Below are 26,751 nucleotides of genomic sequence, written 5' to 3'. Positions count from 1 at the left end.
ATCAAGGACATCCAATCCGAAATCAACATGCCTGAACCACCCAAAGCACCGAAGAAGGGCTCCAAGAAAGCCGTCTCCAAGGCAACCAAGAGCGGCAAGAAGAGGAGAAGGACCAGGAAGGAGAGCTACGCCATCTACGTGTACAAAGTCCTGAAGCAGGTCCACCCCGACACCGGGATCTCCTCTAAGGCCATGGGCATCATGAACTCCTTCGTGAGCGACATCTTCGAGCGTATCGCCGGTGAGGCCTCCCGTCTGGCTCACTACAACAAGCGCTCCACCATCACCTCCAGGGAGATCCAGACCGCCGTCCGCCTGCTGCTGCCCGGGGAGCTGGCCAAGCACGCCGTGTCCGAGGGCACCAAGGCTGTGACCAAATACACCAGCTCCAAGTAAACAGCTGTTTACTCAACAACAACAACGGTCCTTTTCAGGACCACCCACTGCTTCTACTGAGAGCTCTGATCCTCCTGTTACAATCACTGACATCAGAAACATTTAATATTTTAAAAATATCATCTAAACAATTTAAACCGATTTTATTGAGGAAACAAAGGATTTCCTTGTCACTTAATAGGCACCTAGATAATGCTACAATTTTAGATGATCGATATCCCAATACTTACGATCCTCACATATACTAATGTGAGTGTATATATTGATTATTATAAATATATTAGATTTATCAGTGTATGTTGACATATTAAATGTATTTAGTTAAACCAACCTTCCTGTATATAAAATATAAAACAAACATAAACCACTATTACATTTGTGTATTGGACATTTTATACTTTATACGTTAGTAACTACATCACTTATAGTCTGGAGTTCTGGATTATATTTAATGTTATAGGGTAATAATTATTCATGTAACTTATAAAGAACAGAAATAGGGAGCTGACTGGTTCCTGACCAACACGTCACTATAATACTAATGTAGAGCAGATAATAAAGTGTTTGTGTTTTTCTTCATCATTTTACCTGATATGTGTTTTATGTGTTGTAAGGTTTCTTCCTGTAGTCACTTTCTTCTGTTTTCTGAATAAATTGGATGGATTTGTATACGTTTGCTGTTTCTTTCTACAATTATAAACATATTTCTCGAGTTTTACTGTATATTTGATTTTGATTTTATTTAGAAACATCACTGGATAGCAGGTTGTGCTGATTTTAGGGGAATAAACTGAATTCAATGTTTTTACCACTTTCTATATTCACAAAGACAAACGTTTGAGAGATTAGTGTCCATATAAACACATTTCTTCTACATCTGAATGATCTGAAGAAATGTACTAAGAACTGAGGAGGAGATATTCAATTAATATATAAATACATACAAATATAACTTGTTTTTGAGGTGAACAGATGTCTGATTACATTTATGGAGGGAAACTAAAGCACCGTTCATCAACAGATTAACATGGGTTTGTGTTTAACCTTCAAAATAAAGGCACGATCAGAAGCAGTTAAACTATTTAGTTTATGATCTACATTAAATTAAATTCAGGCTATATGAGACAAAAAAAGCTTCACTCTCATTTCTTTTCATATCAAGAAAATACGTTTTTAGGTCATATAAGTATTTTTTAGTAGCCTATTGCATTTTAAGTAATATGATTACTTTTATTAAATACTATAATACTAATACTATAATATAATTTAATACTTAAATACTATTAAATCTAATATATTTTAGACACATATCTGGTATATGTATATAGTGTATATTATATTTGGGAATGTGTGACTGATGTCTTTCTTTGTCTAACTCATCCACAATGAGTCTTTCTCTTATAAACATTCTGGCGGTTAAATTGAAGAATAGTCCAGTTTGAGCGGTCTTGTTTTATTGTGAAAAGGCCGAATGGCGCCAAACGGAAGCGTTCTAATGACAGGAAGCTAGAACGAGCTCGTTTCTGATTGGCCGATCAGAGTAACGCTCGCTCGCTGCTCGGTATAAAGTTGGGTTCCGCTCTCTGAGAAACATTCTCCTTTCGACTCTGACTCGAGAAATAACCTGAAAATGTCTGGACGTGGAAAGACCGGAGCCGGAAAGGCCAGAGCAAAGGCAAAGAGCCGTTCATCCCGTGCTGGACTCCAGTTCCCCGTCGGCCGTGTCCACAGGCTGCTGAGGAAGGGAAACTACGCTCAGCGTGTCGGTGCCGGAGCTCCGGTGTACCTGGCCGCCGTGCTGGAGTACCTCACCGCTGAGATCCTGGAGTTGGCCGGAAACGCCGCCCGTGACAACAAGAAGACCAGAATCATCCCCCGCCATCTGCAGCTGGCCGTCCGCAACGACGAGGAGTTGAACAAACTGCTCGGTGGAGTCACCATCGCTCAGGGAGGCGTCCTGCCCAACATCCAGGCCGTCCTGCTGCCCAAGAAGACCGAGAAGGTCGCCAAGAAGTAAATACCCGGATCCGACTTGAACACAACACAACGGCTCTTTTAAGAGCCACACACTCCTAACTAACGAGACAGTTCCTCTTGATTATCAGTGACTATTACTGAAAGTTATCAATGATATGAATAACAGCCACTATATATAAATACTTTATTTATCCTGAGTAATCCTTGTGTGTGTTTCCAGTAGTTGTTAACAAACCTACAATGAGAAACTCATAACACAGTGAACTGTGCAGATGGAGGCAGGATTTGTCCTTTATCCTCCCTGCTCTAACTAGGAGCTGTTGCAGTCTGCCACTGAACAGTCTGAATAAACACTAAATAAGGAACACATTAACATTGTTTACAGAAACTGGTAGCTGGGATAACTATTTAACAGTGTATTACAACATAAGTGTCAGGAAGCTTTAGAAAAACAAAGTTTGAATATAGAATTTGCCAAAATGAACTTAGTTACTGAGTCTTTAAGTAGACTAGCATGTAACTAATAATAGCATCATGATTTATAGGAACAAAGATGGTGCAAAGAAATAAAGTACTTCTTAAATTATATGTAAATACATGAAGATATTTTTAAACTGCAGGTTCTAAAATAAAATGCAGGAACGGTTCAATAATACTTATGTTGGATTTGAGTATAGATAATTTTATCTGCAATTTATGCTGCTAAACTGCATATTTTTGCATATTGTGTATACCTGCATTTAACTGCAATCTTTGTTACATTTAGTTACTAGTTTTCTTTTTTTCTACTTATGTTACCTGTATGTGCTTGCATTTAGTTAATTGTTTTTGTTGGCCTTTATTTTATTATTTCTACTCCAACCCTGTATTACTTTCCCACTTTTGTATTGCAACTGTTTCAAACAGTAAGGATAAAATACTTTGCCATACAACTCAGTGCAAGTTGCTAGGGATTTGCTTCAGTGTGCTCAGGACATCAGAGACACAAAACATATTGATACATATACGGTATCCCACACAGGATACACGCAGATCACACAAAAAAAAAAAAAAAAAAAACCTGTTCACAACATACCTGGATGACAGAGGGATAGATGTCAAGTGTCAAGAAGATATGGTGCATTGGGATGCAGAGCGCAACCACAGACTTTAGTTCTATGTATGAGTAGTCACTCTCAATGAAGCTATTACAGAAATATACATGTATTGGTGGGTAAGTAATATTATGTTGAAACTAATGTAAAGGAACACATATAAAAGCTATTAGGTCAGTGAACCACCACTATGTAGTATACATTAATATACTATTGCTTTCCATATGGACATTAGTAGACAGTAGGAAGTTAAATATTAGAATCTATTAATGTACAACTCAGTAAATCTTAACTAATGATATAAAAGCCTTATTGTGCATAAATAGAGAATATTGATTATTAATAAAACAAGCAGCTGTATGAACTGACGGAAACTTTGCTCTCTTATCGGATGTATGTGGCTCTTAAAAGAGCCGTTGTGTTGTTGGTTATCGGGTCTCAGGTCAGTTTAAGCCCTCTCTCCGCGGATACGGCGGGCCAGCTGGATGTCTTTGGGCATGATGGTCACCCTCTTGGCGTGGATGGCGCACAGGTTGGTGTCCTCGAACAGACCCACCAGGTAAGCCTCGCTGGCCTCCTGCAGAGCCATGACGGCGGAGCTCTGGAAGCGCAGGTCGGTCTTGAAGTCCTGAGCGATCTCCCTCACCAGGCGCTGGAAGGGCAGCTTGCGGATCAGCAGCTCGGTGGACTTCTGGTAGCGGCGGATCTCCCTCAGAGCCACGGTACCGGGCCTGTAACGATGGGGCTTCTTCACTCCGCCGGTGGCGGGGGCGCTCTTACGGGCAGCCTTGGTCGCCAGCTGCTTCCTGGGAGCCTTTCCTCCGGTGGACTTACGGGCGGTCTGCTTGGTTCTGGCCATTGTTGATTATTAGTCTTCTCTGAGTTCACAGCGAAAGAATGAATTCTCACTGCGAACAGCGGCTTTATGAAGGAACTGCCGCAGCGAGGTCGGCGCTGATTGGTCCAGCCACAGTTGCGCGCGCGTTCTAGCTCAACGACTATTGGCAGAAAAAATCAAACTAACCAATCAGCGACAGGCTGTTGAACAAGAGAGACACCAACGGTTGTCTGGTTGAACGGTTTCATAGAGACTGTTTATATCCATTAATGTTAAACATCCTGAACCACACTGTGTGTAGATATATACTCTATAAACACACACACATATATATATATAATTATATAATTACATAAACAGGTACCTATATGTATAGAAAGTAATTACATTATTCCTCTGAACTATTTATTGAATTATTAATTAAGTATTGTGCTGATACAATTACTTCATTTTCAGACAGAAACATTGTACTTGTTTATTTTACTACATTTAATGACAGTTTGATACTTTGAGACTTTACAAACTAAATATAATAAATATTAAATCATCATTATACATTATAAACTATTCCGCAGTGTGAAGTGATATCTGAGTACTTTCACCAATAAATGATCAATTACAGAAAGGGTGAAAATAATCATTATGAATTCACATAATTATATTATATATACATTAATGCACTTTTGGCACTGGTTGCACTTTAATGTTGTAAAGTTGTTCAATAAAGTTTCTTTTAAAGTGGAAATAATCCACAATGGGCCCAAATAATTGAATGAATAACATTTCATTAAGATTTTCATTATAAACAGGTTTATTCATACATATACAAACATCATCAACATCACAATAATGATGCTTTTTATTGTAACAATAAAATAATTGAGGTCTGTAAAATAACATTCAGAGGAAGATATATTGACTGTAAGGAGCAGAAATATTAATCAGTTATATTTGCTTGAAAAAAAACAACCTAAATAAAGTTTTAACTAGAAATCAATTTTATTTCTTCAAAGATCAATAAAACTGTGTTAAAAAAAAACAGCCATTAACGCATTTAATGACCGATTAATGATGTTAGATGTCTTCAATCTGACGCCAAACTGGGGTGTCCAGACATTTTAGGGCAGTGGCCCCCCGACCCAACTCCTCTAGATCCGCCCCTGAAAATAACTTTTCAGATAAATTATGTTAAAAAAGCTACAAAAGTAATAAACGTACAACTACTATAAACATAGAAATACATAAATAAAATGTTAAAGAATCTCAAAATTATATAAGTAGAGCAAGTAAACAACAAACTGTAGTTTTATTTTATTAAAATTCTGACCATTTAATAATAATAATAATGTTGTAAGTGTAGTAAATGTGTATTTTATGAAACGCTTGAGACATTAACACGAATAGAAAACATGAAAAAAGCACCGTAACAAAAATATATTCTATAATAGAAATGTATAAAACTGAATTTCTTAAACTAATTTGGGACGAGTGCAACAGACAAATAATTAAACTTAAATAAATTAACTTTGTGTTATTTGTAGAGTGACTGAAGATTCTTCTCATCAACATTATTGTGACACTGAATGACTGAAATATAAAACAGGACAATAATTATAACCCCATATTGAGCCGATAGCTGTAAATGTAACTGAATATCTAATATTTAATAAAGCTGTACAATAATAACCTCCAGTTGTATAAAGTATATACAGTATAAGCAGTAGAGGATGGAGGAGCTGCTCTTTAGTAGAAGCTGTGGTGGCTCTTAAAAGAGCCGTTGGTGCACTGAGTGCAGGATTAAACCGCTTTACTTCTTGGTCTTCTTGGGAGCTGCTTTCTTTGCCGGAGCTTTCTTTGCCGGACTCTTCTTCGGAGCGGCCTTCTTCACCACCTTCTTGGCGGGAGCCTTCTTGGGACTCTTCTTCACTGGCGCCTTCTTGACAGCTTTCTTGGCCGGTGCCTTCTTCGGGGACTTTTGGGCGCCACTTTCTTGGGTGTCGCTTTCTTGGCGGCGGTTTTCTTGGCTGCGGGCTTCTTGGCTTTAACGGGGGCCTTCTTCTTCACCACTTTCTTCACGGGTTTGGCGGCTTTGGTCTCCTTCTTGGCGAGCTTGAAGGATCCGGAGGCGCCGGTCCCGGAGGTCTGGGCCAGGGTGCCTTTGGTCACCAGCTTGGTGACGGCGGTGTTGATGCGCTTGTTGGCCTTGGCCACATCGACGCCTTTGCCGGCCAGGACCTTCTTCAGCCCCGCCAGTGACAGCCCCTTGCGCTCCTTGGACTCGGTCACGGCGCTGATGATCAGCTTCGGGAGGGTGGGTCCATCCTTCTTGGGCCGGGGAGCCGACTTCTTCTTCGGGGCCTTGGCCGGGGCTTTCGCCGGGGCGGCTGCTGGAGCTTCTTCTGCCATGTCTGTCAGTCTGTGCTGTGTCTGTGTGAAGGTGTCCGAGCTGAGAGCAGGAGGCGGGACTTATAAAGCACATGAGAACCGTGGAGAGTCAACCCGCGCCGCCGCTCCGCCGTCCTGCTCTCGTGTGGCGACACTTTGTGTTTTCTCCTCCACATTTTGGGGATAAAATTCAGCGAGAGAAACGTTTGAGATCACAACTGTTGTTGTTTCGGGGAGAAAACGCCCGTCCCTTCGCACTCGGCTCCGTGTTTGGCGCCGAGGACTCGCTGGTTTACTTCCAGGAGGCTTCAAACCTCCGTAACACACAGTCACTTTGTGCAACTCGCAGTCTGTCTTCACGTTTCGTCTCCTAAAATGTATAAAATCTGTCGCTATGTGAAAGTCACAGTGGTGTTACAGTGAGCAGAGACATGTGAGCGGACAATAAGAGTGAAATCGCGGCGGTGGACGGATTTATTTGCTCTGAATCAGAGAAGTTTTGTGCGGAGGTAAACACACGGGTGCCGCCGGTGACTCAGGCGGTTCTCGGACTCCTGTCACAGATGGATCCGCCGGGAGGAAAACTCCAGTTTCCACCAAATGTCCCATTGAACGTGAAGACACTGATAACACAGTTTAATATGTTAATAATCCTCTGATTCAACCTTTTAATTCACTTACATTTCTGTCTCCTGCTGTACCTGAATCACTTCAATCTGCTGCACATTAATATCACATTGTACACACTCTCATATATTCCTCAGTTCATTATTATTTAAATCATATTTACAACCTTTACTGACACTGAGTGTGTTCACAGGACTTTATTAAACTGCTGTAACACATAATGAAGTAACTGCAGTGAACAGGAGATAAAATAATATGTAGGTTCAGTGTTAGTTTATAATGTTTGATCATTTTAAAACAAACAATATTGGCTTTGTTTGAATAAAAGTCTTTAAATTGAAGTTTAACAGTTGTTGTAGTTGAGTTATGATCAATAAAAGAGTCAAAGTTCAACTGATTAATATACTTTTACACTAATGACTGCAGCCCAATAATTATATTAAACAATCTGAGGATTCAGTGATTTTATCTTATTTTAAATGTCAGTAAAACACAGCAGATGTTCATTGATCCGACACTACAGTGACTGATCAGGAGCCAGCGGTCGTCAATAATCAGATCAATACCTGCTGTACAATATCACATTTCTCTATTATACAGTAAAATACTGTACTTTATATTGCATTGTGGGTAATTTCATACAGCAGGAATATATTATTATTATTAAAACTATAAAGTATATTTAAGTATAATAATATTGGTAACTGAAGAATACATAATTATTAGTAATAATAATTACTATAATGTATCAATATTAATATAACTGATATATTTCAGTACAATATAATAAAATACAGTAAAATGTTTTTAAGTGATATTTTTCTGTTTTCTGTAAATAGTTTTATAGAATCAGAATCAGGTTTATCACCAAATAGTTTTCACTTATGAGGAATCTGATTTGGTACTTTGGTGCAAAAGAATCACAAACAAGATACAAACATATAAATAAACATAAAGATAGAGACAATAAAAAGGAGGAGCTTCTATAAACAAACATAAAGAGTGAGAGAATATTTATTGTGGCGTGAGGATTTGGTCCTGATAGACTTCCTGAAGTCCACAACCATCTCCACAGTCTTTAGAGCGTTGAGCTCCAGGTGGTTCTGGCTGCACCGGGTCACCAGATGATGGTCCATCTCCACCAGAGAGGAGCCCGATGAGGGAGCTGTCCTCCATGAGCTTCAGGATCCTGACGGACTGATGAGGTGCAGCTGTTGGTGTACAGGAAGAAGATGAGAGGAGGAAGAGCGCTGATGAAGGATCCGCTGCTGATGGTCCAGGAGTCAGAGACCATGTTCCTCCAGCTTCACCTGCTGTCAGACAGGAAGTCTGTGATCCACCTGCAGGCGGACTCAGGTACAGCGAGCTGGGAGAGCCGGTCCTGGAGCAGAGCTCGAGTCCACAAACAGGATCCTGGCAGAGACCTGTTGGTTCTGTAGGACCGCAGGAGGTCCGGGACCGGCTCTGTTAGCGGTTGTGAGGAGATAAATTACAGTTAATGTCATTTAATGTCATATCTAAATACAGCGACGTTTATTTAACTGTTTATTTAAGTGTTAAAGTCGAATGTGTCTTTCTGCTTTTAACATGTTGATTGTTATTGTTTGTTTGTTTATTATTGTGATCAACAGATTGCAGCACTTTATAAAACAAACAATAATATTTATAACTGAGTGTTTCTCATACAACAGATTTATGATCATTTGATGTCTTATTTAATATTTCAGTATATTGATGAATTTAATGTTTATTGTCCAAAGAGAGGAAAGACAAACATTCACACTGAACATTGACGTTGCAGAAATATTGGAAACAATAATTTAATATAAAAAGATTAAACTCTATTTATTGTTATTTTTTCTTTTCCAAACTATTTACTGTGAAAGTTTTTAAAATTTTGAAAAATAAAATATTTATTAGAGTTTGAATGTAAATATATTAAATATATTGAAACATGATGTAAATGTAAATATAACATTAATATGACTTTGAACCGGAAATATTACAACAACTTTATTTAACTGTAATTTCTCTTTAACAATTTTATTAAATTCTGATTGAATCGTATTATTGATCAAACAGGTTCAAAATCCACATTAATATTAATATAACGTGAAATAACAAATGTGTCCCAGCTGACTTTAAACAACATAATGAAGACAAACAGAATGACAACACAAACTTGAACTAACTCATATTTTATTATCCTGTTATTGTAGATAATAATTAATGTTTCTGTTTCTGATAATGATTTTAACTTTAATCAGCTTCAGTTTGTCTGGAAACTTCCTGATTTTAATGTAAATAATTTCACTTTATAATCAAATATTCTCTCTCGAACACAAAATGAAGTTTTATTTTCTGTCCCAGATGTCCAATAAATAAATAATATAAATAAATAAATAAATAATAATGGAAAGAAAATAAAATTTCTACCTGAGCAACTTAAACTGGATAAATTTTTTGTCACATCAATATATCATTATCAGTATATCAATATATCAATATATCAATATCAATATATCATTATCAGTATATCAATATATCAATATATCAATATCAATATATCATTATCAGTATATCAATATATCAATATAACATTATACCAATATATCAATATCAATCCCATCTGAATCAATAACTGTATAAAACGACTCTTTTTTATTATCTTGTATTTTTTATTTAATGTGTATTTTTCTGTTGTCAGTGAATTTATTTATTGATCCTGTGTGTGATCAATAAAGTGATCTGATCGTATCTCTCCTGACCCACAGCAGTAAAACTCCAGAGCAAACAGCGCCACCTGGTGGTCAAACAGTTTCCTGCACATATAATCTTAATGAGGCAGTTTATTAATTATAAAGAGAAACTTTGTGAATATTTTAACACTCTTTAAGATTTTACATGTTAAACAAACAAAAACAAAGAAAACAAAAGTACAATCATGAGCTCATATAAAGAAAATATATTGCACACAGATCAGTGATCAGTAAATTAAAAGGTCAGTAACAGTTTGCTGTTGATGATGATGAGTTATTTGTTCTTTGGAAGCATTTTACATTAAAGTCCATTTAAAACCGTCCAGAGTCCACCAGGAGCTGCCGTCTCATCCTCATTAAAATAAATAACTTCATTAGTTTGAACAAACACCATCCAGGCTCTGAACAGCTCCTCACCCTCGGACTGACACCCTCCCTCTGAAACTGGATGAACTTCCTCACAGACTCCAGTTGGAGACCGGACATCGTACTACTACGTCTCCAACGCCTGCATTATAAAGCACGCAGACGACAGCCCGCTCATCGGACTGATCAGTGGAGGCGAGCAGACGTACAGAAGAGAGATGATTATTGATCCTAAAACTTTCTCCTCCCATGAAACACTTTGGATTTATAACTCAGAACCGTATAAATACTGAACTCTGTATGAACTTTATAAACTAAAGCACTTTAGAAATGTTTGCTGGATGCACTTTACGGGTTTTAACTGAAGCACTTTCTTTGTCTATGTAATGTATAACATATATATATACTGTAATAAAGTTAATTAAAAGAAAACCACTAAGTTTTGACACTGTTACAGGAAAACAGTGGTTTTAAGGTCTGAAACCGTCTGCAGCTGAACACCTCCAAGACCAAGGAGATGGTGGTGGACTCTCCAACCCGTGTCCATCGAGGGGGTCGATGTGGAGGTGGTCAGGACCTATAAATATCTGAGGCTGCAGCTGGACAACAAGCTGGACTGGACAGCAGATATAGACGCTTTACACAGGAAAGGGCAGAGCCGGCTGTACTTCCTGAGAAGGCTGGGCTCCTTCAACATCTGCAAAAAACTGCTGCAGATGTTTTACCAGTCTGTGGTGGCCAGCTTGCTCTTTTATGCTGTGGTTTGCTGGGGAGGAAGCAGCAAGAGGAGAGACGCCGGTCGACTGGACAGACCGGTGAGGACAGCTGGCTCAGTGGTGGACACAGAGCTGGACTCTCTGGTGACAGTGGCAGAGAGAAGGACCCTGGACAAACTGCTGTCCCAGTCCAGCTCCACCCACAGACTCAAAAACTCTTTTGTCCCCCATCAGACTGTACAACAGCTCTCAGTAAAGGCAGGGAGGACAACAGATAGTTTCCTCCATCTGCACTGCCTCTGCTAAATGCTGTGACTTTCATTCATTGGTCGACAGCCTAATTTTAATTGCGCATAGTTTTACATTTATCCCCAGTTGCAGTTCTATTTGATATTAATTATAAAAGCTATATTATTTCTTCACAGACAGACAGTTCTGCGTGCCGATGAGGACGATGTTGACCACCGTGTTGACAAAGTAGAGAACGAGGCTGAGCGCGATGCAGAGGCCTTCGCACGTCTGTCGCAGGACGCAGCTCCCTGAAATAAACCCACGGTGAAGCACGTCCTTGACTCGCCACGCCACGTGACAGGAGAGGTGTCCCACCATCTTGAAACTCTCAAACACTCCTCCCAGCGTCTGCAGCCAGCCCTCCACAACCTGCAGCGCTCCGCAGGCGGCGCTGGAGACGGCCTCAGTGGCGGCGAGGAAGGAGAAAAGAGCAAAGTTCCAGCATTCGACCAGAGAGGAGCCGCTCAGGACGACCAGCGTGTTGTGGAGGGAAGCGCCCGCGCCGGACAGGAAGCGACACAGCCAGCTGAACGTCCTGACGACCAGGTCGAGCAGCAGGCAGCAGGCGTCCACACATCCTCCAACAGCAAGAGAGACAACGTTCACTTCGTCCATAGTCGGCTGCAGGCGAGAGAAGAAGAGTGACAGTGTGTTTGATGAGTAAAATATTTATTACATTTATTAAAATTATTTAAAGGAAAAATCTACAAATCTTCACATTTGTAAAACTGGAACCATGAAATGTTTTTACAGAAAAAAAAGAAACAAAGATTAATTTTCTGTCAACAAACTAATGGATTAAAGGACATTTTAAAAAGTTCCCTTTGTACAATCTAAAGTAGAATATTTCCCTCTGAGGTTCAGTGGAGTTCAGGTAGAAAGCAGTAGAGTATATCAGACTCTCTGCAGCGACCTCTGGAGGCAGGAGCTGCTTTCTACAGGACACAGCAGCTTCATAAAGATTCAACTGGGACTGAAATGTGCTTTTGTACACAGGTGTGAATGTTAACCTGCAGCTAAACTAACGACAGAGCAAATAAAGGACCCATAAAGCTCTTTGTGTTGGTGATTTTGGACTATTGCGGTTAAACATCAGACTAATACACACCCAGGATTTTATACATATTAAATCAATGGAACATAAACCCAGACACAAATATACTTTCTGTACTTATAAGCTGATATATTATGTTAGTTATTGACATCTGTTTTAACTTAAGTATAAAATAAATACATAAACACACACTAATGTTTAAAACGGTGCTCCAGTCAAATCTGTGTCTTATTTAAGCGAAAGGAGACAAATAATAAAGGACAAGCAACCCACTTCTTTAAGTTTAAAATCTAATTAAACGAGTATTATTGTGTATAATATACATGCCGAATTTCAGATAAGCTTTCGCTGATTCAGATGAAGTATTTATTTCATATTTCTGACATTTGTTTGTTCTTGTAAACTTTAAATTGTCAGAATTCTTAATGGAGTTTGGTATTGAAACGCAACTTTTAGATCCGCGCTAACTAAGAAACGCACAGTGAAGCTGAGGCCGCAGATTGGAGCTCATGTTCACGGTGAATGATTAAGCACATTAAAGTCTTTATATTTATATTTATATTTATATATTATCTTTATGTCTGAAGCCCTCAGTGTGTCCGCTAGCAGCCACATGCTAACGCTGCTAGCAGACCCCACCCATTAGCGTTAGCTCGGTAGAAATAAACATAAACAAACTTCAGAGGAACAATCTGTTTATGAGCGTTTGAAGTAAACAAGTCTCACCGTGACAACATGACGCAGAGAGATTTAATCACTGGCGCGTTTAAAGAAAACTAGTTTTAACATAAGTCACTAATATTGTCTTCTTCGGCTTATTATTATTCTGCTGCTGCTGCTTCTTCTTCGTTGTGACAATTGACGGTTCGTAAACCAACGGAAATGGATCACAGCGCCACCTGCTGTATCGGAGTGATTCAGCAGGTTTTAATTAAAACAATATTAAACATACAGGAGCTCGTGGACAATAAATATTTATAATACTGATTAATTACAGTTTATTTACTTTTATCGGATCACATCCCAGCTTTATTGTTTTTATCAATAATGTAAAAACATTTTGTTTGTGAAAGATTATTCTGCGTTATGTCCTTTAATTGCACATTGTGTTCTCTGTGTATATTTTCCTCTAATATATAATCAAATCTATTCATAATTATCTAAGAGAATATTTTATAGTTGTGGTAAAATATCTGTAATTATCTTTATTAGTCAGATTCAAGGTTTCCCCCAAAAAATTAAAATAATTGTCTAAAATAACTAATTTTATGTCCAAAAACTTTCCTACCAAGTTCAGTTTTTCTGTATTTCTATAACTGCTGAGGTTCTTCTGAACGACTGCGTCTCTGTGTGAGCTATAGCTTAATGATAAAAACCCTCATTAAATGCTGATATCAACTTATTGATCATATTTGCTGCAGTCTAATAATAATTGTTATTGATTGTTTTGCCAATAGATCGACCTTCTCATTTCCTTCCACTGCTACATGAGCAGGAACCCAAAGGAAACATTCAGTCCCCTATAATGTAACACATATTGTATTAATTCAAGCACTGGTTAGATTCACCACCTTTAATAAGAAAATAACACCTTTATAAAATGAGTGTGCAGACCTCCATAACAACGTGCTGAACGTCCACCGATAGTCTGAGACGATTAATCAGAAAATAATTATGTAATATTTTTTATGTAAAATATCAATAAAGTTTATTTTAAAATGTACGGGAATGCTTCTTCTGCACTATATATTCTCCTTTTATATCAACTTTATTACATTTTCACTCATTACACACAAGTATTTGATATTGAGCAAATAATAATAATGTATATAAATAAATGTTGCTGCAATAATCCAACCATAAATAATTCAGTTTGCATAAAGTATAATGAAGATAAATCTTTTGTTTTATATAATTATCTGTGAGGTAAAATTAGTTTTACTGCCCAGTTGTTTGTTCTGAGATATTATACATAAATAATAAATATACATCTAGTAACTTGCTTAGAATATGTTGAATTGCACATTTCATATAGTTAATATATATATTTAATTTATAGTTTTATATTTTCTATTATATTGTGATACTATTGTATGAACACTGTACTCTTTATATCAACTTTATTAAATTATACACATATATTACACCTTATATAAACATTTTAGTGAACATTTCTAAAGTGTATACAGTCAGAGAGTCTGAGGGAGTTTAATGTCTATAAAGTTATAGAATATAATAATAATGTATTATTATTATTATTATTATAATAATAATAATATGTATATATAATATGATGACTGAACAGATATACATGTATACACATATTTATAGTACATTGATATAATGTTGATATGCGTTATATATTCCGCCTGTGCAAGGTGTGCATACATACTGTAATATATATAACAGTCTTGGTTTGGGATGAGATGGACCGCAGAGTGAAAGCAAAAGGGCCAACAAGTGCTCAGCATCTCTGGGAACTCCTTCAAGACTGTTGGAAAACCATTTCAGGTGACTACCTCATGAAGCTCATCGAGAGAATGCCAAGAGTGCGCAAAGCAGTAATCAAAGCAAAGGGTGGCTATTATAAAGAATCTAAAATATAAAACATGTTTTGAGTTATTTTTGTTTACTACATAATTCCATATGTGTTCATTCATAGTTTTGATGCCTTCAGTGAGAATCTACAATGTAAATAGTCATGAAAATAAAGAAACAACATTAAATGAGAAGGTGTGTCATAACTTCTGACTGGTAGTGTATATTTATATATGTAAATAGAAATGTGAAAAAATATAAGCATATTGTATAAATATGATATATAAAATCAATATGGTTTATATATGTGATTGAAGGGTTAGGGTACGATACCAACGCTGAAGTCCATTAAATTCAAATCATTTCTAGTTAAATTGATCTCCAATAATTGTAATAATTCTTTGTCTGGAGTTTTTTATGGCTTGTTCTCTAATGTCAATGTCAGTGTATAAACTATCTACATCCGTAGTAAATAGCATAGAAATGTTCTGGTATTTGGAGACTTTTAACTTTATGAATAAAATCATATGTATCTTTAATATAGCTGGAGTGTTTGGTTGAGAGAGGATTCAAATAAAAATCGTGTGGTTTGCTTCACTTCTCTCCGAAAGGCATTATCAAATTAATTTAGGTCCAAATTAATTCGGGGAGTGACTTCAGTCCAATCTGACTTGGGGGTAAACGGTGCTGGTTCCGAATTGTCTTTATCTTGGAAATGAGCAGCCAATTTAATTCTTCTGTGTCATTGTTGGATGTCCCATCTGCTTGGTTGCTTGATATTTTTATTGCTCCCCTTTGTGGGCTACTGTTTTTTCTCTTTGGAGCTGTTTAATCGGGGTCTGTTTTGTATTTTGGGTCCTGTTTTTAAGGCCAAAGTGGTTTTACTGAGTATGGCCTCAGCATGTCTGAACGTGGCCCCCGGGGAAACTATCTATTTGGAGGTTCCTCCCCAGTCTGTGTGTAAATGTTGGTATTCAGTGATAAAATCTCCATATATTAACTTATAATATAGACCATTGTAATATTGTACCATGTCCTGTACATTGTATTATTTTCTATTAGGGAACAAATTGAGTATGTTTTAAAGAGTAATTTCATAAAAGCCTGTTATTAAAATGTAAGTGTATAAAGTGTTATTGGGATTTAGTTTAGTTCATCATACTGTTAGGACATAGTCTCGTCCATGTACAGTAAATGTGTGTTTATTCTGTTAAAGTACAGAGCAGCTAGGATAATTTAGATTTTACTGTGAAATAAGATGATTTTAACTGTGGTTTATCAGAATCAGAATAATACTTTAATAATCCCAGGGGGAAATTATTTTTGTTACAACACTCCTTATATACAAACAACATATTATACAAACAACTATATATATATATATATATATATATATATATATATATATATATATATATATATATAAGATCAAATGTACAGTATTAATGTGCAAAAACTGCAAAAGAATGATTGTCTATGTTTGAGTCAGATTACAGCGGGGGGGTGTCTGACTCTCTGAGGGAGGCGTTGTAGAGATTGATGACCACAGGCAGGAATGATTTCCTGTGGCGCTCTGCGTATCTGGGTGAGAGGAGTCTTCTGCTGAAGGTGCTCCTCTGCTGGGCCAGTGTGTCGTAGAGAGGGTGTGAGACATTGTCCAAGATGGACTGAAGCCTGGACAGCATCCTCCTCTCTGCCACGGTCGTCAGGGTGTCCAGCTCCTCCCCCATGACATCAGCGGCCCTCCTGATCAGTTTGTTTAGTCTGTTGTTGTCTGTTTATGCAGTTAATAAAGATGTGATTGAGTCCTTTTGACAACAATACCGAAGTTACAGAGGCAAGTACGTTTACAGACAGAGTGCAGTAGCTACAAGACAGAGGTCTGTATGGTTTATTTGATTAATATAATAGTAACAATAAAGATAATACTGATAACAATGAAATTATTAATATCAACTTAATTTGATATGTTTTGGTGAAGACCAAACATGTTTCTTGCAGACAGTTTCCATTCGTATACATTGTTTTGATGGCACTGCTGAAGTATGAACTAAAACCAAATTTTTCTAGGGCATGGAATATGAATTTATTTTCGATTGTATCGAAAGCCCTGTAAAAATCTAAAAAAAGAATGAAACTTTCATCAAGGCATAAATCTGAATAATCAATTAAATCAAGTACTAATCTGACACTGTTGGAAATATGTCTATTTCTCATGAAGCCGGATTGAGTTTCATCAATTATGTAGTCTAAAACAAGTTTAATTCTTTTAGCAAATATCAATGCAAATAATTTGTAATCATTATTAAGTAAAGAAATTGGGCGCCAGTTGTCAATGAGGAGTATGTCTTTCTTTGGTTTCGGTATTAGAGATATAAGGCCTTGGGTTAAGGTAGGAGGAAGGGATTCATTGCTTAAACATTCTGAGAAAAGACCTAAGAGGAAAGGTGCAAGCTGTTTGGGTTAGGGTTATAAATGCTTTATAAAATTCAGAAGTAATACCATCTGTGCCTGGAGATTTATGAAGCTTGAGGTGTTGTGGTGGTTTGTCACAAGATTCTTTTAAGTCAATATCAATTGACTTTGTTTCTATAAGAGACCCTAAAAATTGACACAAAAGTTCCCAATTACTACAAAAATTGTTTTCTAATAAAGATTTTTGCCGAAAGTGTTCAATTAATGATTGGACAGTTTTAGACACAGTGTCATGTTTTAGAATAGAGCTGTTCAGTTTCCAATATGAACTTCTATGGTGAATATTAGGATTTAGAGAGATTTGTATTGAAATTGCTTTGTGGTCTGTTAAAGGAGTAGTGAGGATATTGACATTGATAATATTACTATCACAACAGTTAGAAATCAAGCAAAAGTCTACGCGTGATGAGCTAGTATATGTTTTATTGCTCCAAGTATATGAACTCACACCAGGGTTGTTTTCTCTCCATATATCGATTAAGTTGAATTTATGCATAAATTGTATTAAATTGGAGGCCATATAATAATTGGAGGCCACCTATCTTGAAGACGATCCAGAGCAATATTAAAGTCCCCCCCCAATTGAATATTTAGAAAGCCAATGTAAGAAGCGGCAGTTACAGTTAAACGTTCCTGAATGTGAAGTGATGACGCTGTAACGGTCAGACTGTAACCCGGATGTTAACATTTTAATATTTATATACCAGCGGTGGAGGAAGTATTCAGATACCACACTGTAAAAGTACTCCATTACAAGTATTTATACTCTAACTAAAGTAAAAGTAAGTTATCTATGAATGAAAAAAAAGATTTTACCCAGAGTTCACAGTAACAAACAACAACAACAGTAATAATGGTAAACACACACACACACACACACACACACACACACACACACACACACACACACACACACACACACACACACACACACACACACACACACACAGTTTACACTGACTGAAAGTATTAATAATCATCAGTCTGTAGATTTTGGTGCTTTAAAGCTTTTTATATAATACTTTCAGATATTATAGATGTAATCTCAATGGGTGGCCAGATCAATCACCAAAGGATCAATACTACTGATATAAAGTCTCATTATAACACAAACTGAACATTTTTAATTTCAATAGTTAAAATAAATCTCATGTATTAGGTCAAACTATTGATCATCTACAGTCAAAGTCAATCACATAAGGGGCCAAACAGGATCAATATTTATTGAACTTTCTTTTATCTCAACAAAATTAAAAAATTAAAAAAATTTCAATAAAACAAAATACAATTTCAATTCAACGATAACATCAAGCACAATAAGAATATTGCTGCACATATAAAGTAGGATGTGTCATTAACTCAACAATAAAGGTTGTCTCAGTTCACAAATATATTGATCAGGTTCTGGGTTGATAAGTATCTGATCACACCGTCCTCATCCACTGATCATGTTCTGAAACAAACACAAAACAAAATGCAAGCACACCCATTAAATTACACACATATTGAACTGTTGTTGTTGGTTGAAATACATTTTATTATATTTGTAATTTAGGCTTTAAAAATACTCACCTATTTGTTTTCCTCTCGTAATGTCTGGTTTTATGTATTGTGCTGTAGCAGTCGGCAAAACAGTGTGGAAGTGATCTTTTGTTCAGATTCATTATTGAAAACATCTGTTCATGAAGATAGGCGGAGACAAAGGCTCTCCAAACGACTCTCAGTTTCTTATTGCAGGAGTCAGCAGCAGTTCCCATCAGAAGACACATTTATGGCCAAAAATGAAAAATTAAACTTTTTTTTTTTAAATGACAGTTAGTAAGTATTTTTAAATATTTGATATTTGATGTAATCTGTTCCAACAATATGTTTGAGTTCAAATAACTTCTGTCATTAAAGATATTTATTATTTATCATATTGTGACGGCCCTCGTGTTGGCCTTATTCTTCTTGGTGTCAGGTAGTAAGGGGGTGGAGCTGAGATTCCTCCCTGATGCAGCTCACCTGAGCAGGCTGGGTTCAGGAGGCTGTAAATCAGACCTGCAAGGCTTTCTCACTCTCTTCCTCTGGCTGCTCACTGAACTGCTGGTTCTTGTTTGTGTTCTGGGTTTTATATTCATACATATACACCTCACCCTTCACTCACACAGACATTGCAGACAGACTGATTTACTGATAGACATGTTAAACTGTATTGATTATTTTGGTATTTACTTGATTAAATTGTGTTAACAATTCACAGACTGTGTGGTCTCCCTCCTTTGAGCCAGGTTGTGACAATATATTATTATTATTATTATTATTATTATTAATAGTAATTATTATTATTATTAAATATATATATTATGTAAGTATTGGAGCAGAGTTTTAATGGGGATACCATGTGCTGCCACTAGATGACACTCATGTGAAACTAATAATTCAATTTTTCAGCTTCAGTTTGGAAAATAAATCAATAATCTGAACAGCTTTTGGAATTTGCTCAACATTTTTAAGAAACAACGTTGTGTCATCTGCCAGCTGACTATTTGCTTCTCAAAAACACTCAATTGCTTAATATCAGATTTATTTTTCCATTTCATAATTCTCTCTTCATTGTTTGAATTTGACAGTCATTAAAACATTGACACAATCCATTGGCCCATCCCTCCAGCACAACAAACACACACATATTCAGCTTCCTCTCAGACTCTCATTAATATCAACAATCCATCACAGCCTCACTTCATACACAAATGTATATATCTATAGCAATAACTGCCCCTCTATTGTTTGTTCACTAAAATGTTTATATAAGGTGTAATATATGTGTATAATTTAATAAAGTTATATAAAGAGTACAGTGTTCATACAATAGTGTCACAATATAAGAGAAAATATAAAACTATAAATGAAATATATATATACACTATATGAAATGTGCAGTTCAATAGTGTGCAACATATTCTAAGCAAGTTACTAGATGTATATATATTATTTATATATAATATCTCAGAGCAAACAACTGGGCACTAAAACTCATTTTACCTCACAGATAATTATATAAAACAAAAGATTTATCTTCATTATACTTTATGCAAACTGGATTATTTATGGTTGGATTATTGCAGCAACATTTATTTATATACATTATTATTATTTGTTCAATATCAAATACTTACTCATCAGAATCCAACTGTACAATATTAATAATAATATGATTTTCTACTTTCAGTCCTAATCATAGATACCAAATATTTATTATTTTTTGTGCTGTAACAAAGAAACTATTGCCCTTGTAACAGTTCCACTTATTATAATAATAATATATATAATCTATGTATAATGGTATATATATATATATATATACTATTATACAGAGCAAGAACAAGATTAACAAATTTGGGTCTGTTTTAGTAATCAATATTATTTCAATATAATAATCATATTAATAATGTTTCATTAATTAAATATTTATTTAGATGGTTTCAATCTGTACGTTTGTGTACTTGGGGATTATTTCAGGCCACGTTGTTTAAGATGGTCTAAAAATACACATCATAAAACAATATGCGTAAAAAGAGAATAAAATGTTAGAAACTAAAAGCCAAAAAAACACAAGTTGATCTTTGTTCCACTGCGAGGACCGTTACATGATACTGACATTATTGTCGTCAAGTTTTATATCACAAGTGTGTAGATTTTGTGCCTTTATGCACTCTAAAGAATGATCATGAAAAATGTCCATTAATTGATATTATACATAACTCGTTCACAGCACATTGAGGACTCTGAGCTCTGTAGATAAAGTGTGTGTCTCTGCTGTCAGTGTCTCTGTACTCGTCCCTCACACATACACTCATTTAATAAAAGATCATTTTACTATTCAGAGACTTTTCCCTTTAAAACATGATGAATATAATCATCCTCTTTATCTCTAACTGCTCTGTTCCACTGTCACACTGACCTTCACTGGTAATATCTTCACTTTATTCCCAGTGTAAATGAATGGAAACATCCTCTCAGTGAAAGTGTGTGTGAAGGTGTGTATGTGTGTGTTAGTATCAGGATCAGAGAACGACAGCTTTCCTCTGTTCCAGTCCAGATTCACTCTGATGCTCTGGAGCTTCTTCTGAACTACGAGATCAGTTTCTGGAGCTAATGGTGACCCTGCATAGTATTTACCTCCGGAGAACAATATTCTCCATAATCCAGACCGTATGTATCCTTTCCTCTGTACAGACTCTGCTAACACACCGAGTATCCAGAATATACTGTCTCCAACCTCGAAATCCCAGCTGTGAGTCCCTGAGTTAAAGCCCTCAGAGCCCAGAACAGACCAGAGAGAATCAATCCTCTCTGGATTATCAGGAAGCTGCTGTTTCTCTCCTCGTCTCACACTGGTCAGATCTTCAGACAGGATGAGTTTTGGATAAACAGTGTTTGGATCCAGAATCACAGGAGTGTAGGAGACCATGTCCTTCATCTTGTTCCAGATGTTGAAGGTCAGGTTGCCCAGGTGTTTGGCCTCGTCTATCAGAGCTCCTGAGGGCAGCTGTGGATCCTCCAGCAGGGGGCGCTGCTGGACTCTTTCCACTGCAGCCTTGTAGTTGTTCAGGAATGAGACGTCTTCAGCTCTCAGCTCCTCCTCTGTGGCTCTGACTGTGTCTGAAAGAGCTGCTATCTCTCTGCTCAGGGCCTCCATCTTCTCCTTCATCATCTGACTCTTCTGCTCCTCTTCCTCACTCAGAGCAGCCAGCCTGGCCTCCTCTTCCTCTTCTAGAAACTGGTGAAGCTTCTTAAACTGCTCCTTAATCAGCTTCTCTGTGCGTCGGGCCTGGACCTTCATGTGTTCTGCTGTTTGATCAAACTTCACTTTAACTCCTTCACAAACCTTTAACTTCTCCTTTAAGGGCTCTAGAGATTTCTGGAGCTCCTCTTTGTGATCCTGTGCAGCTTCATCGATAGGTTTGAATCTGTGGTTGGAGTGTTTTTTTGAATCTCTGCAGACGAGACACACTGGCTGCTGATGGTCCAGACAGAAGAGTTTGAGTTTCTCAGAGTGCAGACTGCAGAGAGCCTCTGAAGATCTCTGATCTCTCTCCTGTAAGAAACTCTCACACAGCTTCTTTAAAGTCAGGTTTAAAGGTGGCTGATCCTTTGAAGATCTTCTTTTACAAACTGGACACTCACGTGTTTGTTTCTCCTTCCACCAGCTCTTCAGACAGTCTTTACAGAAGCTGTGGCTGCATGACAGAACAACAGGATCTCTAAAGACCTCATGACAGACCGGACAGCAGAAATCCTCCTCTAATCTGGAAGCCATTTTGTCTCTGAGTGCAGCTGGAAACAGCAGACAACACGTTAAACAGGTTGGTCAGTTATGGTTCCCGCCCTGCTGTAAAAAGTTGCCTCAGTTACTTTCACTTTGAGTCTTTGAGAGTTTTTACATTCAGCAGCAGGTTGAAGAACTTCAGAGTACTTCAGAATACTTCAGGATACTTAAACTCTTCTTATGAAAAACTGCATAATAGATTACAATCCATTAATCCTGAATTAGCACCTTTTTTTAATTCACAACATAACTCAGAATAAACAAACACAAAAGCAATCCCAATTAACCAGAACAGACCATCAACAACATGAAGAATATAAAATGTGTCAGTTAAAGTCACAGCTTTGTAATGAAGGTAAATCTTACCGTCTGTCTCTCCGTCTGTGTGTCTCTCCTCAGTGAGAACTGAACAGGAACATCCTGTTTCCTGGTTGGTCTCAGATGATGTCTTTAAAGAGCTTTGTCAGCTGACTGCTGCGTCTCATTTTAAAGTGAAATATGATCCATCACACTGCTCTGAGATCACATCACAAAGAAAACAACCAGAGCAAATTCACTTTCACTCATATTTCTGTGACTGCTTTACTTTGGTTTAAAGGTCCAGTGAGTAACATTTAGCAGGATCTATTCCTGAAAACAGAATATAAAACTCATTGGTATGTTTTCATATGTATGTTTTGTGGTTGTTTTTAGTCTCTTTGTGGTATTTTGTGTCTGCAACAAAATGTGTGTCAGATATTCGGTCTTCACCAAAACGTATTAAATAAAGTTAATATTAATAATAGCATTGTTATCAGTCATATAATTATTGTTACTATTATATTAATCAAATAAACCATACAGACCTTTGTCTTGTAGCCACTGCACTTGTTGTCAAATGGACTCAATCAAATCTTTATTAACAACCTCTGGATCATTGACTGGGTGGACAAAACTTTGTACAAACCTTCACACAACATGAGACAGCGACGCCAAAGACTGGGATATTTCTGTTTGTTGGTCGCAGGTGTTTTATGAAATATTTGGCAAAGTAGAGCATTTTTTGCATACAATAATAATTACAGTAAGCCATTTATAGTCACTGCAGACTCATTTAACCAATCTCAACAGGATTTGAGATATGTGATATCTATCATGCGATCAGTGTCTGTGGATTTTTGTCGTCACACTTCAGTGGATGTTCTGAAAAGATAATCGCTCTGTAGGTTGTGGTGATTTATTTATTTTCTTTAAGTCTTGGAATTTAAAATGCTTAATAACCAACCAGATGGTGGCGCTATTGAAAATATGTTTTAAACAAAACTCTGACCCGTCATCAATAATCAAAAACACAAACTAAGCAGCACCCTCTAAAACCTAGTGTGTCTAACATAAAATCAATGTACAGGTGTGTGTCAGTTACCCCCACCTAGATCCTTGCCCAATTTCCTTACCAGTTCTCAGATAAAGGCAACACAGGAAACAAAGATTTTACACTTGTCAATCACTAAGTAAAGCTTCTACAGAAGTTTAACAGGTTTACCACAGTAGGGCACAATATACACATGGCAAATTGATCAAGGGCAAAATCACAACTGCTGGTTCAACACAGGCAGCTATTTAAATAGAGGAAGGCGGTAGATGATTGGGGGGGACTGCCAGACGCCGCACCAATCAGATCACCGGCTGGAACCAGGAAGTAGGCAGGTCTTGCGCCAGCCAATCCTCGGCAAGGGTCACACATCCTGCTTAACATGACACAGCGCCTGTGTGTGATGGACAGCTGGACGAGCAGGCTGGTAGCCCCTTCAGACCTGCCTTATGTTCCAAGGTTGTGAAAAATATAATAATGACTTTTTCCCATCCTTAATGCAACCAGAAATGAGAATCAATAAAAAAAAATGTTTTTAATCAAAACCCTTTAATTGTTATTTTTCTTATCCATTTCAATGGACATCGGGTCCAAACAATTCTTAAAATACCAACATCATATGACAACATCATACCTATTTTTGTCTGTTAAATGTTGCAAAAAGTAAAAAAGAAGCCCCTGTCAAGTGACGTCCATTGTAATGGACACAGGGTCTGATGGGGATAAGCAAAGGTTCTATTTCGTATAGGCTACGCCCTCTAAGAGCTATCGTTATTGGGTTTATCCCTCGCGCACCTGCGCAGTACTAAGAAAAAATAGTCCACGCCCACCCACGGGGGGGGGGCCCCACCTACACGGTGTATAAATATCCGTGTTAACATACAATCAGCTCCGCATTTCTTTCAGCCACCAAGCTGCAAGTATTGAGATTCACCTTAAAGACAAGTGAAGAATTACAACCATGTCGGCGGAGATGGCAACCTCCTCAGCGGGCGACAGGCCGTGTCCCTAACCCTCATCCCGGGGTAGTCCGGGATCCCTCCCGCTCTGGCCACCGTCCTGCCATCGATCGGCGGACTGGTGAAGGAGCTACCAGACATCATAAAGGATGCAGCAGCTCGCCGGGGCCTGCCGGTCCCGCCGGCACAGGAAACCGCCCCATCAGCCCCGATGGCCCACCCCGCCTGTGGCTGGACCAGACCCACATCCCCGAGGCATCGAGATGGGAGCTCCTCGAGGCTCCGATCCACGCGGATGGGCTGTTCGGACCTCGTTTCCGGGACATGGTGGACTCAACTGGGGTCAGCAGCCTGCGCGCCAGCAGCGCTTCAATGACCGTAGCCCCAATCGTCCCAGCGGCAGCCGGGGCCGGAAGCGACCCCCTGCGGTGACGGGAGCGGCTCCTCACCGCCCGGCTTCCTCCTCCACGCCAGGTCGGCCTCCCTTCCCACCCTCCGCGGCTGGTCAGCAGGCTCGTCAGCAGGCTCCATGGAAGGGCCCGAAGGGCGGTCGCTCAGGCTTCGGCTGGGCCAATCCTCCCCTTGAGCCTCTGAAGAAACAGAGCCGGAGACGCTGACATGATGGAGGGGACATGTGTGTTAATGTTCTGAATGTTGCCACTAATGCTGTTGTTGTGGGTGATGTTGCCGCTACTGCGGCTGACGCTGCCGTTGCTGGGGCAGACTGTTTTGAAATAAAACAAAAACATCTTCCCCTAAAGAGCAACATCCTACCGAGCAAACAACCTACACCTGTCTCTGCTGAGGCAGCTGTAGTTACTCACAAGTTCCCCACAAAAAGCGAGCCAGCTCTCCCTAACCTGCCGGTTGGTGGACAGCTCGGTCTCGAAGTTTTGAAGCACTACACATCCTCTGTTTGTCAAACAGAGTTTTCCCCTACACGCGCTTGTGACAATGAGTCCACGAGCGCCGCACGTGCGCTTCGTGTGGACAATATACACACACTACCGCCTGTAAACTGCGGCTCCCTCCTCTCATCAGAGAGCGGGAATGCTGGCATGTCACGACATCCCGTTCGTGGGCCTTCTCCCACTAAACGGCGATGTACAGTCCCTGCTGTTAATGCGTCTAATGTAGCCTCAGATCAATCCCCCGCTGCAGCGCAGCTCTTGGGGATTTCGTCAGCAGCCCCCCATGGGTCACTACTGGGGTTTCCCCGCCTCTGGTGACGGCGGCGAGGGCTCTGTCGCAGCTCGTTTCCATGGCAACGACAGCAAAGCAGGAAAATGTACGCCCGCTCTCTGAGCGCTCCTCGGTGTGGCAGCGCGTTTGTGTGATGGACAGCTGGATGAGCAGGCTGATAAGCAAAGGCTACACCCTGCAATTCGCCTCTCCACCTCCCCGCTTCAACGGGATTGTGAAGACGGTCCTGTCGTCTCAGGACCAGCGTTTAGCTCTCCAGTCGGAGTTGCAGGAACTTCTGGCAAAAAATGCAATCTCCAGAGTTCCTCGTGGGGAGGAAAATCGGGGGTTTTACTCCCGCTATTTTCTGGTTCCGAAGAAAACAGGGGGGATGAGACCCATCCTAGATCTGTCCCTGTTCAACAAATC

The 26,751-nt window shown here is 38.5% G+C and overlaps 5 protein-coding genes and 1 pseudogene across 6 annotated transcripts; 2 read left to right on the top strand and 4 right to left on the bottom strand.

Annotated features, from left to right (window-relative positions):
- Nucleotides 1–1,065, top strand: LOC127363915 (histone H2B 1/2-like). Its single transcript, XM_051400872.1, has one exon. The coding sequence runs from the start codon at nucleotides 28–30 to the stop codon at nucleotides 394–396; it is 369 nt and encodes a 122-aa protein (XP_051256832.1). The 5' UTR covers nucleotides 1–27; the 3' UTR covers nucleotides 397–1,065.
- A 922-nt stretch (nucleotides 1,066–1,987) lies between these two features.
- Nucleotides 1,988–2,565, top strand: LOC127363914 (histone H2A-like). The gene has a single exon (XM_051400871.1). It carries the CDS (start codon nucleotides 2,027–2,029, stop codon nucleotides 2,411–2,413), a length of 387 nt encoding a protein of 128 aa, XP_051256831.1. The 5' UTR covers nucleotides 1,988–2,026; the 3' UTR covers nucleotides 2,414–2,565.
- Nucleotides 2,566–3,792: 1,227 nt separating this feature from the next.
- LOC127363913 (histone H3) lies at nucleotides 3,793–4,371 on the bottom strand. The gene has a single exon (XM_051400870.1). The coding sequence runs from the start codon at nucleotides 4,324–4,326 to the stop codon at nucleotides 3,916–3,918; it is 411 nt and encodes a 136-aa protein (XP_051256830.1). The 5' UTR covers nucleotides 4,327–4,371; the 3' UTR covers nucleotides 3,793–3,915.
- Nucleotides 4,372–5,280: 909 nt separating this feature from the next.
- Nucleotides 5,281–6,881, bottom strand: LOC127363908 (histone H1-like; annotated as a pseudogene).
- A 3,093-nt stretch (nucleotides 6,882–9,974) lies between these two features.
- Nucleotides 9,975–13,370, bottom strand: LOC127363911 (E3 ubiquitin-protein ligase RNF26-like). Its single transcript, XM_051400869.1, has 2 exons — nucleotides 13,230–13,370; nucleotides 9,975–12,070 (listed from the first exon to the last, which is right to left on the bottom strand). Exon 2 carries the CDS (start codon nucleotides 12,062–12,064, stop codon nucleotides 11,570–11,572), a length of 495 nt encoding a protein of 164 aa, XP_051256829.1. The 5' UTR covers nucleotides 12,065–12,070; nucleotides 13,230–13,370; the 3' UTR covers nucleotides 9,975–11,569.
- Nucleotides 13,371–18,721: 5,351 nt separating this feature from the next.
- LOC127363906 (nuclear factor 7, brain-like) lies at nucleotides 18,722–23,267 on the bottom strand. Of its 2 annotated transcripts, XR_007884956.1 has the most exons (3): nucleotides 23,197–23,267; nucleotides 19,089–22,838; nucleotides 18,722–18,969 (listed from the first exon to the last, which is right to left on the bottom strand). XR_007884956.1 is itself a non-coding variant. In XM_051400860.1 (2 exons), the coding sequence occupies exon 2, from the start codon at nucleotides 22,819–22,821 to the stop codon at nucleotides 21,433–21,435; it is 1,389 nt and encodes a 462-aa protein (XP_051256820.1). In that variant the 5' UTR covers nucleotides 22,822–22,838; nucleotides 23,197–23,267; the 3' UTR covers nucleotides 18,722–21,432. The 2 variants fall into 2 exon arrangements, 1 of the variants encoding a protein (XP_051256820.1); XM_051400860.1 differs by having other exon boundaries at nucleotides 18,722–22,838.
- Nucleotides 23,268–26,751: the final 3,484 nt, after the last annotated feature.

Source organism: Dicentrarchus labrax, unplaced genomic scaffold (assembly GCF_905237075.1).
Source record: "Dicentrarchus labrax unplaced genomic scaffold, dlabrax2021, whole genome shotgun sequence".
Taxonomy (NCBI): Eukaryota; Metazoa; Chordata; class Actinopteri; family Moronidae; genus Dicentrarchus; species Dicentrarchus labrax.
This window is presented reverse-complemented; position numbering and strand designations above follow the sequence as displayed.

What these genes read in the sequence shown, in the direction of transcription:
- LOC127363906 (XM_051400860.1), bottom strand. Translation starts at nt 22,821, where the DNA reads ATGGCTTCCAGATTAGAGGAGGATTTCTGCTGTCCGGTCTGTCATGAG.
- LOC127363913 (XM_051400870.1), bottom strand. Translation starts at nt 4,326, where the DNA reads ATGGCCAGAACCAAGCAGACCGCCCGTAAGTCCACCGGAGGAAAGGCT.
- LOC127363911 (XM_051400869.1), bottom strand. Translation starts at nt 12,064, where the DNA reads ATGGACGAAGTGAACGTTGTCTCTCTTGCTGTTGGAGGATGTGTGGAC.
- LOC127363914 (XM_051400871.1), top strand. Translation starts at nt 2,027, where the DNA reads ATGTCTGGACGTGGAAAGACCGGAGCCGGAAAGGCCAGAGCAAAGGCA.
- LOC127363915 (XM_051400872.1), top strand. Translation starts at nt 28, where the DNA reads ATGCCTGAACCACCCAAAGCACCGAAGAAGGGCTCCAAGAAAGCCGTC.